The following is a 13,260-nucleotide window of genomic DNA, read 5'->3' on the forward strand; positions in this document are numbered from 1 at the left end:
CACGAGGGTTTCAATGCGAATACAAACGATTTTAGTTACTTTTTTAATTGTCAGTGACCTGATTATCACAAATGTATGCTACAATTAACTAGTATGGTAAAACATAGACAACCCCACATAAAAAGAAGGAATTAAGCTAATAAAACGTTTTGGAAAAAGATATGCAACCCAATCTACACGTGAGAAAAATCACGTTTACACGAGGGTTTCAATACGAATACAAACGGTTTTAGTTACTTTTTTAATTGTTAGTGACTCGATTATCAAAAGTGTATGTTACAATTAACTAGTATGGTAAAACATAAGCAACCCCACCTAAAAAGAAGGAATTAAGGTAATAAAACGTTCTGGAAAAGGATATGCAACCCAACCTACAAGTGAGGAAAATCACGTTTACACGAGGGTTTCAATGCGAATACAAACGATTTTAGTTACTTTTTTAATTGTCAGTGACCTGATTATCACAAATGTATGCTACAATTAACTAGTATGGTAAAACATAGACAACCCCACATAAAAAGAAGGAATTAAGCTAATAAAACGTTTTGGAAAAAGATATGCAACCCAATCTACACGTGAGAAAAATCACGTTTACACGAGGGTTTCAATACGAATACAAACGGTTTTAGTTACTTTTTTAATTGTTAGTGACTCGATTATCAAAAGTGTATGTTACAATTAACTAGTATGGTAAAACATAAGCAACCCCACCTAAAAAGAAGGAATTAAGGTAATAAAACGTTCTGGAAAAGGATATGCAACCCAACCTACAAGTGAGGAAAATCACGTTTACACGGGGGTTTCAATACGAATACAAACGGTTTTAATTACTTTTTTAATTGTTAGTGACTTGATTATCAAAAATGTATGTTACAATTAACTAGTATGGTAAAACGTAGACAACCCCACATAAGAAGAAGGAATTAAGCTAATAAAACGTTTTGGAAAAAGATATGCAACCCAACCTACATGTGAGAAAAATCACGTTTACACGAGGGTTTCAATACGAATACAAACGGTTTTAGTTACTTTTTTAATTGTCAGTGATTAGATTATCAAAAATGTATGTTACAATTAACTAGTATGGTAAAACATAAGCAACCCCACATAAAAAGAAGGAATTAAGCTAATAAAACGTTTTGGAAAAAGATATGCAACCCAATCTACACGTGAGAAAAATCACGTTTACACGAGGGTTTCAATACGAATACAAACGGTTTTAGTTATTTTTTTAATTGTCAGTAACTCGATTATCAAAAGTGTATGTTACAATTAACTAGTATGGTAAAACATAAGCAACCCCACATAAAAAGAAGGAATTAAGCTAATAAAACGTTTTGGAAAAAGATATGCAACCCAATCTACAAGTGAGAAAAGTCACGTTTACACGAGGGTTTCAATGCGAATACAAACGATTTTAGTTACTTTTTTAATTGTCAGTGACCTGATTATCACAAATGTATGCTACAATTAACTAATATGGTAAAACGTAGACAACCCTACATAAAAAGAAGGAATTAAGCTAATAAAACGTTTTGGAAAAAGATATGCAACCCAACCTACAAGTGAGAAAAATCACGTTTACACGAGGGTTTCAATACGAATACAAACGGTTTTAGTTATTTTTTTAATTGTCAGTAACTCGATTATCAAAAATGTATGTTACAATTAACTAGTATGGTAAAACATAAGCAACCCCACATAAAAAGAAGGAATTAAGCTAATAAAACGTTTTGGAAAAAGATATGCAACCCAACCTACAAGTGAGAAAAATCACGTTTACACGAGGGTTTCAATGCGAATACAAACGATTTTAGTTACTTTTTTAATTGTCAGTGACCTGATTATCACAAATGTATGCTACAATTAACTAGTATGGTAAAACATAGGCAACCCCACATAAAAAGAAGGAATTAAGCTAATAAAACGTTTTGGAAAAAGATATGCAACCCAATCTACACGTGAGAAAAATCACGTTTACACGAGGATTTCAATACGAATACAAACGGTTTTAGTTACTCCTTTAATTGTCACATCTGTATGTTACAATCACAAATTTATGTTACAATTAACTAGTATGGTAAAACATAGGCAATCCCACATACAACCTTAGGTCACGATTACATGGGGGTCTCAATACGAATACAGTTTAAGTGGTTTTCCAGTTATTTGGTATGACCCAATTTCTGTAAAACTATACATGATTATTATTTATAGTAGAAGGGTGCTATATTAATTAAAGTTATTAAGAAGTACTACATTTTATGGTGTAGCGGGTTGTCTAGCTCAATATGCCGTTCGGTAAAAAAAACACGTTTACATGGAGATTTCATACCGAATACAAATTGATTTATATTTATTCTAGACTATAAGGGACTATACAAAATTATTCTGTTAAAAATCTGAAACGAAAACAAAATGTACGCAACCCAATATATAATGGACCAAAAAGCGCGTTTACACGGGGGATTCAATATAATTAAGAATTATTCTTTAGCTACTACATGATACTACTAAACATGATAATCTTTAAAGCTAACTGTGTTAGAATAGTCAATATAATTAAAGAACAAGGAAAGGAACTAATAAAATTTTCTGGAAAGAGATATGCAACCCAACTTACAAGCGAGAAAAATCACGTTTACATGAAGGTTTCAATGCGAATACAAATGATTTTAGTGAGCTTAAGTAACAAAACACATTTACATGAGGGTTTAATAACGAATATAAGTTGCTTAGTGGGTTTTTATTTACTTTTTAATTGTCCATAATTTAATTCTCAAGACCATAAGGACGTACACAAGATTATCCTATAAGAAAGCAAGCGGAAACAAAACGTAGACAACCCAATATACAGTGGACCAAAAAGCGCGTTTACATGGTGGTTGCAATACGAACATCTTTCTCGATTGTTCTTACCTGTAATCATAGCCAAAGTATCCGGCTTCAAAATGGCGTTCATATCGGCCGCAAAATCGATATCAACGGCGCTAGTTAAGCAAGGCATATAATACATAAAAAGCATCTTATTTTGGGTTTTTTTGGTAGAACCATTACACGCCTTGACCTGTATGGGATCCTTGGGCAATTGCCCGTAGTTTTTTAAAAAGTAACAGCCCTTTTTACCGGCGGTTTCCAGCTCATGATCGTGTTTCCACATGTCTCTCGGTTGGTTCTGTAGACACGTGTTTCTCTCTTTCGTACAACGATCCGGCTGTTGGGCGAACGCTTCATAACCGACACCTAAAATAATATGAAATTTATGACGTTTCTAGAGGTTAAAATATTAGTGAGTGACCTGGCTTATTGCAGGTCATTCCGCTAAGATCGATCTCGTTTTCTTTCACAACGAGATACTCGGGCGGTCCACCGCTAACTTCCGGGTATTGATCCTCTTTAACGTCTCTCCCGCTTACTTCGGGTATTAATAATTTATGAGCTTTACAGTCGAGGGCGAACTCACTCTCGATTTGCTTGTTTATCGTGTAGTATGCCAAAATGGTGCCTTAAAATTGGAACAGTATGATTAGGTGAGAAAATGTATAAACTGTGTTAAGGCAAATTAAAAGTATGGTATGAATTTGAATGCCGAAATGGATATTATGAAATACGAAACATACAAACAAATAGACACTTTGCAGGAGAATAAATTTTTGCAGTAGGAATTAAATCCAAGAATAAATTCAGATATGAGCTAAAGTATGGTGTGTCAGGGTATGTGAATAATATTTTTTGTACGGAGACTCATGTAACCTCATATGATATTTCTGGGTTAGAATTGAATATAGATGGTTACCAAATGGAACAAGTATTTACACCAAATAGAAGGACAGGTCTAACTAGCTCGAATAAAAAAGGCATTCACTATAAAACTATCACAAGTGAATTTATTCATAGCAATTATCATTGTTGCATCTTATATCACCCTCCTCAAAAGAATATGCTAAATTTGTGGATTATTATTCCGAATTCTTGGATACAGGCAGCGGTTCTGATGGAATAACCATAATCATGGGGGATTTTAACTATGATTTGCTCTAGGCTTCTTATCATAGCTTCAACATTAATATTTGATTTTTTTTTATATAAATTAAATTTTTGGACTTTTCAATTGACAATTTATTTTTTTCAATCACCAAATTTGACTGAAAACCTTGAAAAAAAATTCTTTTGCTGATAACCTTGATTTTTTACTTTGAATTTAAGTTTTTTTTTAAACTCGAAGACAGAAATTGAAGCCAGAAAGAAGATGTTCCAGATGAATGAGTCCCGATACAGCGACGTCCTTGGGGTAGACAGGTGGACTCGATGTTAATCAGCCGCAACTGCTAGACGCGTCCTTCTTGCCGGAACAGCCCTGGATGGAATCAGGCCTGCCAGCTCAGAGGAGCACTTACCGTGATAATAACGGTAGAATAAACAGAGATCAGCCACCTTTCTCCTGTGCTCCAGACTATCCAGACAGACTCTTTGTCAGTTCTGGTTTGTCGATAAGACGAATAGCTCTCTTCTGTATAGAATCCAGCAGGTTTAAACTATGCTTGGGTGCAGAGCTCCAGACATGCGAGCAATACTCAAGGGAAGGGCGTATTTGAGCTTTATAAAGAGTCAGCTGCTGTTCTGGTGTATACAGTTTTTTCGTTTTGAAAAGCACTCCGAGTTTTTTGGAAGCCGCCCTGGCGACCTCGGCAACGTGGTCATGCCAGGACACACTGTTGGTGACCTCGGCTCCTAGAAGATGTAAAAATGATTTCATTGGCAATGTTTTCCCAGCTTCGGGCCACCAAGGTTAGTCTTCATCGTAAATACTGCAGCCTGCGTTTTTTTAGCGTTAAAATTGACCAGATTGTTACCGCCCCACTCCAAGATTGCTCTAATATCGTTATTGATTGAAGCTACTTGTTGCTGCCTAAGATTCTGAGAACTTGCGGCTGTCGCTGGTTTGGCGGACTTAAATGTGGAAATAAGTGTGCTATCGTCCGCAAAGCTATAGATTGGATTGACAGTGGTTCCTAGCAAATCGTTGATATATATCAAGAAAAGGGTGAGGGATAGAATGCATCCTTGAGGGACTCCAGCGTTAATGTTAAATTTGTCGGAGAGGTATCCATCGACGGCTACTTGGATTGTTCGTTGTTCAAGAAAACTTTTGATCCAATTCAATAATGAGTTTTGGTTAGTAGTCCGTCATTGCACACTCTGTCAAATGCCTTGGAAATGTCAAGAGCGACTGAGCGGGACGCATATTCATATTCTGCCAACGCTAAGTTCGTTCGGCTTGATTCGTTTTAGCGTAGGCAATAAATACACGCGGAACCAGCACATTGGCATTTTACATAACGAACAAAAATGTATTATCTCGTAATTCAAAAAAATTTCGGAAACTTTCACGAATACGTATATAATAATTTTTAATTACGCATCTTTTAGCATTAAAATATATAATACAGTGTAACTTATAAGGCAAATATGGAATATTTTGTATTATTCAATAACGAATTTGTTACTTACTTTATGCATACTATGTACGTTTTAAAGTTTTTTATAAACTGTGTTTTACATAAAACTTCAAGTTTTGCGCAGGAATATATTTTATAATACACCTAATATACGCTAAAAAGATTGAGTTACATATCTATAAAAAGTATTAACTTAGATCTTTAGTTTTCTACATAAGCATATTTTAAGCCTTACATAAGTTGAACTAAATAATACAGACTATGTAGACAAGGCAAGACATTGTAGTATAGGAATTTTTACTGCGATATTTTAGCTGTTCTATGTTATCTAAAGAAACATTTTTCTCATCTGGATAATAACGACGTAAGGTAGTTTTCCTTTCCCTATTTAAAACAATATCCAATAGTTTTTGTTTGTAATAAGACTCAAAATTGACAATAACAAAATCAGTTAACTGGTTTAAATTAAATGCCTTAGTTCTTTCCAGTGGGATGTCTTTAAAAATTATGAACATAACTTCCACATAATTGTTGGTATCTGATCCACGAGTTATAAATTTCTGCCTATAATTTAAACACCGGCTTTTGATTTTGTTATCTGCCAAATAATATTTGTTAATATAATTTAAGAATTGTGGATATTTACATTGCTCAAACATTATTTTTTTATTTAATTCAACGTCTTCTTCACTTTTAGATTCCAAATGAAAGAACAAAGCAGCAGTTCTGATTTAGGCCAATGCTTCTTTAGCACATGTCTCTCAGTTAGATCATCGTCAGTCAGTATTACATTTGGAAAAATTTTCACGGGCATAATTTCTATTAAGGTGGAAACTGCTAAATCAAATAATTCCTCTTTCTGCGAACTAGAAATAACACACCCTACTGGAATACCTCCTGTCGGAGATACAGTTGCAAAAAAATAAACCTTTGATTTTGCACGTCACAGTTGCCAGTTGCATCCACGAATAATATTTCGGACGACTGAATAAGATTATATGCATAATAGGTGTACACAAACAAACGGCATAGTGATTCCCAGGGGCCTGTTTCATAAAAAATATTAGTCCAATATTATTGGCAAAAATCTAGTAATATTAGTTTACATTATCAATTTATGTTTCATAAACTTATTAGATAATATTATTAATTATTAGCGTATTGGTTAATAAATTAGTACATTTTATTAGGATAATTTGAGAACTGTTTCATAAATACCTAGACTTCATAAATTTTACTAATAAAATTGATGTATTTTTATGAGTGTTTTTAGCATAATAATGTGAGTTAGAATAATAGAGTTAATTTGCAAAAGTTTACAAAATGGGCGATTCTGAATCAAGTGACGAGGAAGAGAGAGTTTTTGTGAGAAGACCAAGAATATTTAGGGAACGAATTTCCTATTTTTATATAGAAGATACTTATGAATTTAATGAACGATTTAGGTTACCTAGTGCGAAGTTCTACGTAATTTTAAACAGAATAGAACAACTAGCCCACGATACAAGACGAAATTACGCGTTAACGCCGAAACAGCAACTAATGGTTGCTTTACATTGGCTTGGAAGTGGCATGCAGTATCACAGTGCAGGAGATATGCATGGCATCTCAAAAGCTACAGTATGCCGTATAGGTCACAAAGTTGTTCTATCTATTAACAGAACCATGCTTAGAGAAACCGTTTGTTGGCCCGATGATATTGGAAGAGTTATGTATCAATTTAAACAAATTGCTGGTATGCCGCTTGTTTGTGGAGCAGTTGATGGAACACTTATTAAAGTTGATGCACCTAGTTTACATGAACCAGCTTTTGTTGATCGCCATGGAAACCACTCTTTAAATATTATGCTTGTTTGTGGTCCTTCGTTAAAATTTTACTACGTTTCCGCTAACTGGCCTGGTAGCGTAAGTGATGCGAGAGTTCTGCGAACTAGTTCATTATTCCAAAGAATGGAAAACGGTTGGCGACCATTTCCAGGATCTGTATTGCTGGGAGACTCCATTTATCCACTTAAATCATGGCTTATTCCACCTGTTTTACGAAATGACGGTGACGCTTCGCAAATGCGATTTCTAAGAGCTCATAAAACGACTCGCAGAGTAGTTGAATGTGCTATAGGCATTTTAAAAGAAAAATTTCCTTGCCTCAATTATGTTCGACTGAGAAATACAGTGTTTGCTTGCGAAATGATAAAATGTTGCGTCACTCTTTGCAACATATCAAAAGCAGATAACGAACAATATAACATAGAGGAGGAAGAAAATGCCAATGATGACAACATAGATGCAGAAGAACAAGATGAAATAGATATAGGAGCTGAGGAGAAACTTAACTATTTTTACAATTATTTTCGTAATAATTAATTAAAATATAGGACAATAAAAGAAAGGTTAGGACGTATAAAAGAAACTACAATATATTTTTTTAAATGCAAAATTGTTCTTTATTTACCTTTTTTATTTAGATAGATAACAATTTTTTTTAAATCAGTCATAGTTTTTCATTAATACCGATTACATCACCTTCTTCATTTAAAATATATTCAGTAATATTTTGTGTGTCCTTTTGCTCTTCAATATGGCTTGTAAGGTTACAGTGACTTACATTAAGTGACCTTTCTTTATCCCACACTTCCAACTCCAATTTTCGGACTTCTAGTTCAAGTTTTTTTCTCTTGAGGTCCTCGAGGTATTTTGTTTCATTGGAATTTTGGACAATGATTTTTCTCTTAAGACATCCTGCAACCGAAAACAATTAATTTTAGTAAAAAGGTCAAATCAAATGATGGAAAAAGGACAGTGTAGGGAATGATAAATACACGCTTGGAAAACTTACTTGGAAAGGTTACTTGGAAAGGTTACTCTATGCACAAAAATAGACGAGTTTTTTGGTGGAAAAATAAAAAATATAAGTAATAATCTTTTTATGAGGACAGTCTTTATCGAGGTCTTTATCTAATGGAAATGTATTTTTGTCCAGCTGTAGCCTTCTATCCAAAGCCAGCTGGAATTGAAAATTAATTTAGGAACTATCGATAATAACCTCTTGTTAACTTTTGGGACTTCAGCGGTGGGCTTACGACATCTTCAAATGTATTTCCCACAACCTCTTTTATCTCTGTTACATCAGGTAATGTCTCAGTATTAGTCGGTAGAGTTTGGGTTACAACCTCTTCCTCCATTAAATCCGCGACCCCGATTCCTTCTATAACTGGAGAGTTTTTTCCAATTATTTCAATTACTAGCTTGTCGGTGTCATCAAGTTTCGAATCGGGGCCGCCATCTGATCCAGTTTTTTTTGCGTTATCAAGTTTGATCTAAAAAATATCTTCAATTAAAATACAAAGTATATTAGTTTTTATTTTAAATTAGAGCGTTAGCACTGCATTGTAGCGTAATAAAACAATTGCATGAATATTTTTTTAATAAAATTGCTGAGCAAGAGTAATAAAGTTCTATTTTTTTAAGTGCCTACATTGAAAAAAAACGGATGCTAATGAAATTAATACCATCATGCGATCCCTTCAAAATAAGAAAATAAAAAAATATACAAAATTGTCCAAAAATAACTTAAAAATTGTTTTTTCCCGTTTTTTTGGACCAAAAAACAATTTTTTTTTGTTTTGGGTAAAAATGGTATTATCACTTTCGTTATTTATCATGAATAAAATAAATTTTTCCTCTCTTCCTCTTAAAGCCCAATTCATAAACTTTGCGCCTTGCGTTTAGTACGTAAAGCTCATGAACTGGATCTGATTCGACTCACCCCACTTTTGAGATTTTACTCATAGGCAACGCAAAATATTAAGCCGTTTAAAAGTTATTACTTAACACGCACATACTAGATTTTTAGAAAAAAACAGACACGATTTTTTTCCTCTAAACCGACTTTTACGACGTTTTAGGACTTTGTGAGATATCTAAACCACTTATATGGTTACGGATTATTATAGTGTATCTTAATATACTATAATAATCCGTTTGTATACAAACGGATTATAATGCGGAAGTAATAAGTTACTTACCATTGTTCGGTTCCGAATATTAGGCCAAGTAGCATCACGCACGTAGGTGTAGTCTTTCTCGCATGTAATCAATCCAATAGAAACTGCATAGTCCCTAACTTCCATCCATGCGGATCTTTTTGTTTCCTTTGTCAGTGTGGTAGAAAACTGTCCAAATAGACTATCTTTCATGTCTTTAATTTTTCGGAGAAAGTTTTGTTGCTTAACTTGCTTTTCCGATCTTTTACTTCTTATTTTAGACATTATGCAAATTTAACGCCACTTAATGGAACCGCACCGCAAATTATGACATAACCTCACTAACTTGTAAACAGCTGACTAGTAAAATAATATTATTAGTCTTCACTTTTATTAGTCTAATATATATTTTTATGAAACAGAAAAAAGCATACTAATATTATTAATTTATGAGACTAATATTAATAGCTAATATTATCAGTATGGTTTATGAAACAGGCCGCTGATCTTACTATTTTAGACATGGTTGAGTTATTATTATCTAAATTGCGCTCTAATGTATCTAGCATTCCTTTCCCAGTACGTTCACCATAATTGTCTTTGAAATGCTCAGCCCACAAATTTGAAAAATCTGATTTAGTTGGACAAACGTATCTATCTAAATCATAACGTTCATATTCATCGCCTAGTTCATCCATTTTGATAGCGATGAACGTGTGGTACGCAGATGCTGCTGAATGCCCCTTTTCAAATAATTGTAAAATCTCTTCTTTGGTGGCTTGTTCGACTGGCCTTTTTAGAAGAGCTTCTCCGCTACTTATAGTATTGTTGTGATCAAAGTTAAGTGTAATGATACATGGCCAAAATTTTATATCCCCTGAATTTTGTGGTCTAGGATTTTCAAGAACTACTTTCATTTTCGCAGGACAGTTGATGTTACGAGCGAGATTCTTTTACATTGAAGTGACAATGGTAGTATTTTCTTAAAATATTTTTTCTCGATCTTGCGACTGGTGTTTTTACAGTGGTGGCGCATCGCCAAGTAACTTTTGTTACCTCAATAAATATGGTCACCCATTCCTGTAAAGAAATATCACCTACGACATTGCACCGCAAAAATAACAGGACACTCAACATTTTTCCAGAAGATACAATACAAACATGACCTAGTTTAAGTACTCATAACTCCTTTAATAATTAAGTTATTGAGTCGTTTGGAAAAGAAAATTATTTTAGAAAAAATGCTGGCTATAATTTCAATCTCTGTGGTCCTTTGGCGTTGGACAGTATTTTCTACAGGATGCTTAAAAGTTTTGTCACATCTTTCGTAGTTGGACTCGCTTGCTATAAAAAATTTAATTGCCGTGTAGAAATACTGTCGTCGCCAAAGGATCACAGAGATCATGAAATTATAGTCAGCCATTGATTGGCTTAATTTTTAAAGGAGTTATGGGTACTTAAACTAGGTCATGATTGTATTGTGTCTTATGGAAAAAATTTGGGTGTCCGGTTAATTTTGCGGTGCAGTGTATATTTTCTTTGCATAAAAAACCCAAAAAGTTGACAACTATTTCCATTCCAAAATACAACTGAAGATTTATATCTAAACCACTAAAATCAAAACAGTGTGATGTTTATGATTCAAAAATATATTTATTATTTTTTTGAATTTTTAGTAACAAAATGATAATCTAATAATTCTAAAAAATGACCCTGTGTAAGCTACAGTGTAATTTTTTATATTTTCCTATAACCTTTGGAGTTTTTATTTAATAAAATCTTTATGAATATTTAAGTCAAAAATTTCTGGGTTTCTTTTATAATTATCAGATAATTTTATTTATAAAAAAAAATAAGCATCATAAAAACTAAACTAATAAATTTTATTTATCAAAGCATTGGTAATTTTTAAAGGGAAATAGCACAACTAGATATAAAAAAACTGATAGGTATATATTAACTGAAACAAGTATAACCAAAAAAAAAATTATGAATTCAGTAAAATGATACTGAATAAATGGATCCGCCAATTAGACAGTCTCAATGTGAATACTGTGATATAATATGCAGAAACTTACTATAGAACTACCACCGTCTAATAGTCTAAAGATATTCTAATTATTATATTATTATTAGAATATATTTAGACAGTGGAACTACTATAGGTAACACCCCAGCTCAAGCGCGCCAAGTGATTAACTGATAGGTTAAATCGTTGATTGAAGAGGCGATTTTCAATCAACGGTTAAATTGAAAATCAAAAACGCGCGAATGCTTCTCCATGGCGCCATGCTTCGCCATACTTCTCCATGGCGTCCGTCCACAAGTGTGTGACGTAAACCAAAAGATCGCCGGTGGATCTAAGCTTTCGGAAGCCGTATTTGATGATCGCTGATTAGTCCAGATGATTCTAGATATCTTAACAGTTGTTGGTTGACTGCTTTTTCCAACTGATCCGATGTATCTAACTGACCGTGATAAATATAAAATTGATAAAGTTCTACTATAAAACCCTTTTGTCACATACGAAGTTAAAAGTCCAATCTGACGTATAGTCAAAATAGGATAATTGAGACAGACAATCTCCAATCTTAAAGTTGCAATTTCAACAGGTTTTTAACATTCAAACTGCCCTCCATGACTAACCAGTTTATTAATTTGTTATTTGACTTTTAAAGTGGCTTCTATGACTACTAATTTTTTAATTTTTTATTTTTGACTGACAACCTTTTAATTAATTCTTTCCTGAACCCACTTTCCAACCTCTTTTTTGCGCCCTAACATCTATAAAACGACATAAAACTGGAATTTTTTCAAATCATTACACACCCCAAATTTTCATACCTACATAAACGTACCTTGTTTGTTAGCATACCGAGGATAAGCGGCACAAGAATCAAGTACAACATAATGATTTTTTTTTAATCAAAATGAAATCAAACAATAATTCACAAAAATAAAATAAGTTTTGTCCGGTATTTCCCATACACGAAACCACTGTATTGGAGGTCGGTGTATCGAGTGTTGCCTATCCACTTACGGCTTTTGTATAGTTGTAAACAGCCAGTGGGCCAGAGATAACATTTTAAAGGACAAAAGTCATTTTAATTTATTTATTTTTGTGACTTAATGTATGTTTAGTTCCTAATATTTCTGGAATAGCTTAAAAACAAATTAGCTGAACTGAATAAGTTGATCGAGTTTACACATTATTCTTATCAAATCTCGATTTATGAAAAGAATTTTTGAAGCAAAAATTACAATTCTTCCCTCATGTTTTTCATATATTTTTTTAAATGTATTTATTTGAATGGCTCCGCCGAACAACGTTGCAAGTGACAAAAACTAATTTTTTCAGAAATTCAAAAAAACACTGATTGTTCAATGAAATTAATTTCTAATTTACAATTTCTTATTATAAACGAGGCTTTGTTATTGAGTGAAATCACCTATAAGAGAAAATATTATTATACTATCATATCTTACTGAGATATTGATATTTTAAAAGTATTTTTTCGGGTACAACGTTGTAAGTTTGAACAAGACGTACAATACTGAATTAAATGGGGCTGATTCAACAAGTACGAGCTTCGCTCGTACTTTGATCAGTTGGGGCCAGTAGAAAAGCTTTTGGTCAGAGAAAACTAATTAAAAAAAGGACCATTTATAAGAGATTGTTTAACAGGTGCTGCCCCGGCAACGCTGTGAGTTTAACCACTATTTGTTTTTGCGGTTTTTGGGGTACCATGCTTCTGAGAACCATGATGTGATAAGAGCTCCGCTCTACTCCATCCATTCGGCCTTATTCCTTCAAAGGT

At 33.4% G+C, this 13,260-nt stretch overlaps 2 protein-coding genes across 2 annotated transcripts in view; both read right to left on the reverse strand.

The window, feature by feature from the left end:
* Positions 1 to 13,260, reverse strand: part of LOC126736520 (hapless 2) — a 34,412-nt gene that overhangs the window by 2,191 nt on the left and 18,961 nt on the right. Inside the window, exons 4-5 of the mRNA XM_050440909.1 lie at positions 3,299 to 3,505; positions 2,920 to 3,243 (exon numbers count right to left, since the gene is read on the reverse strand). Coding sequence (XP_050296866.1) covers positions 2,920 to 3,243; positions 3,299 to 3,505 — 531 coding nt within the window. The remainder of the gene's footprint in view (positions 1 to 2,919; positions 3,244 to 3,298; positions 3,506 to 13,260) is intronic.
* On the reverse strand, positions 7,918 to 9,944 carry LOC126736521 (uncharacterized). The gene is made up of 2 exons (XM_050440910.1): positions 9,485 to 9,944; positions 7,918 to 8,776 (listed from the first exon to the last, which is right to left on the reverse strand). The coding sequence occupies exons 1-2, from the start codon at positions 9,725 to 9,727 to the stop codon at positions 8,489 to 8,491; spliced, it is 531 nt and encodes a 176-aa protein (XP_050296867.1). The 5' UTR covers positions 9,728 to 9,944; the 3' UTR covers positions 7,918 to 8,488.

The sequence above is a fragment of the Anthonomus grandis genome, chromosome 5 (genome assembly GCF_022605725.1).
Source record: "Anthonomus grandis grandis chromosome 5, icAntGran1.3, whole genome shotgun sequence".
NCBI classification, from domain to species: Eukaryota; Metazoa; Arthropoda; class Insecta; order Coleoptera; family Curculionidae; genus Anthonomus; species Anthonomus grandis.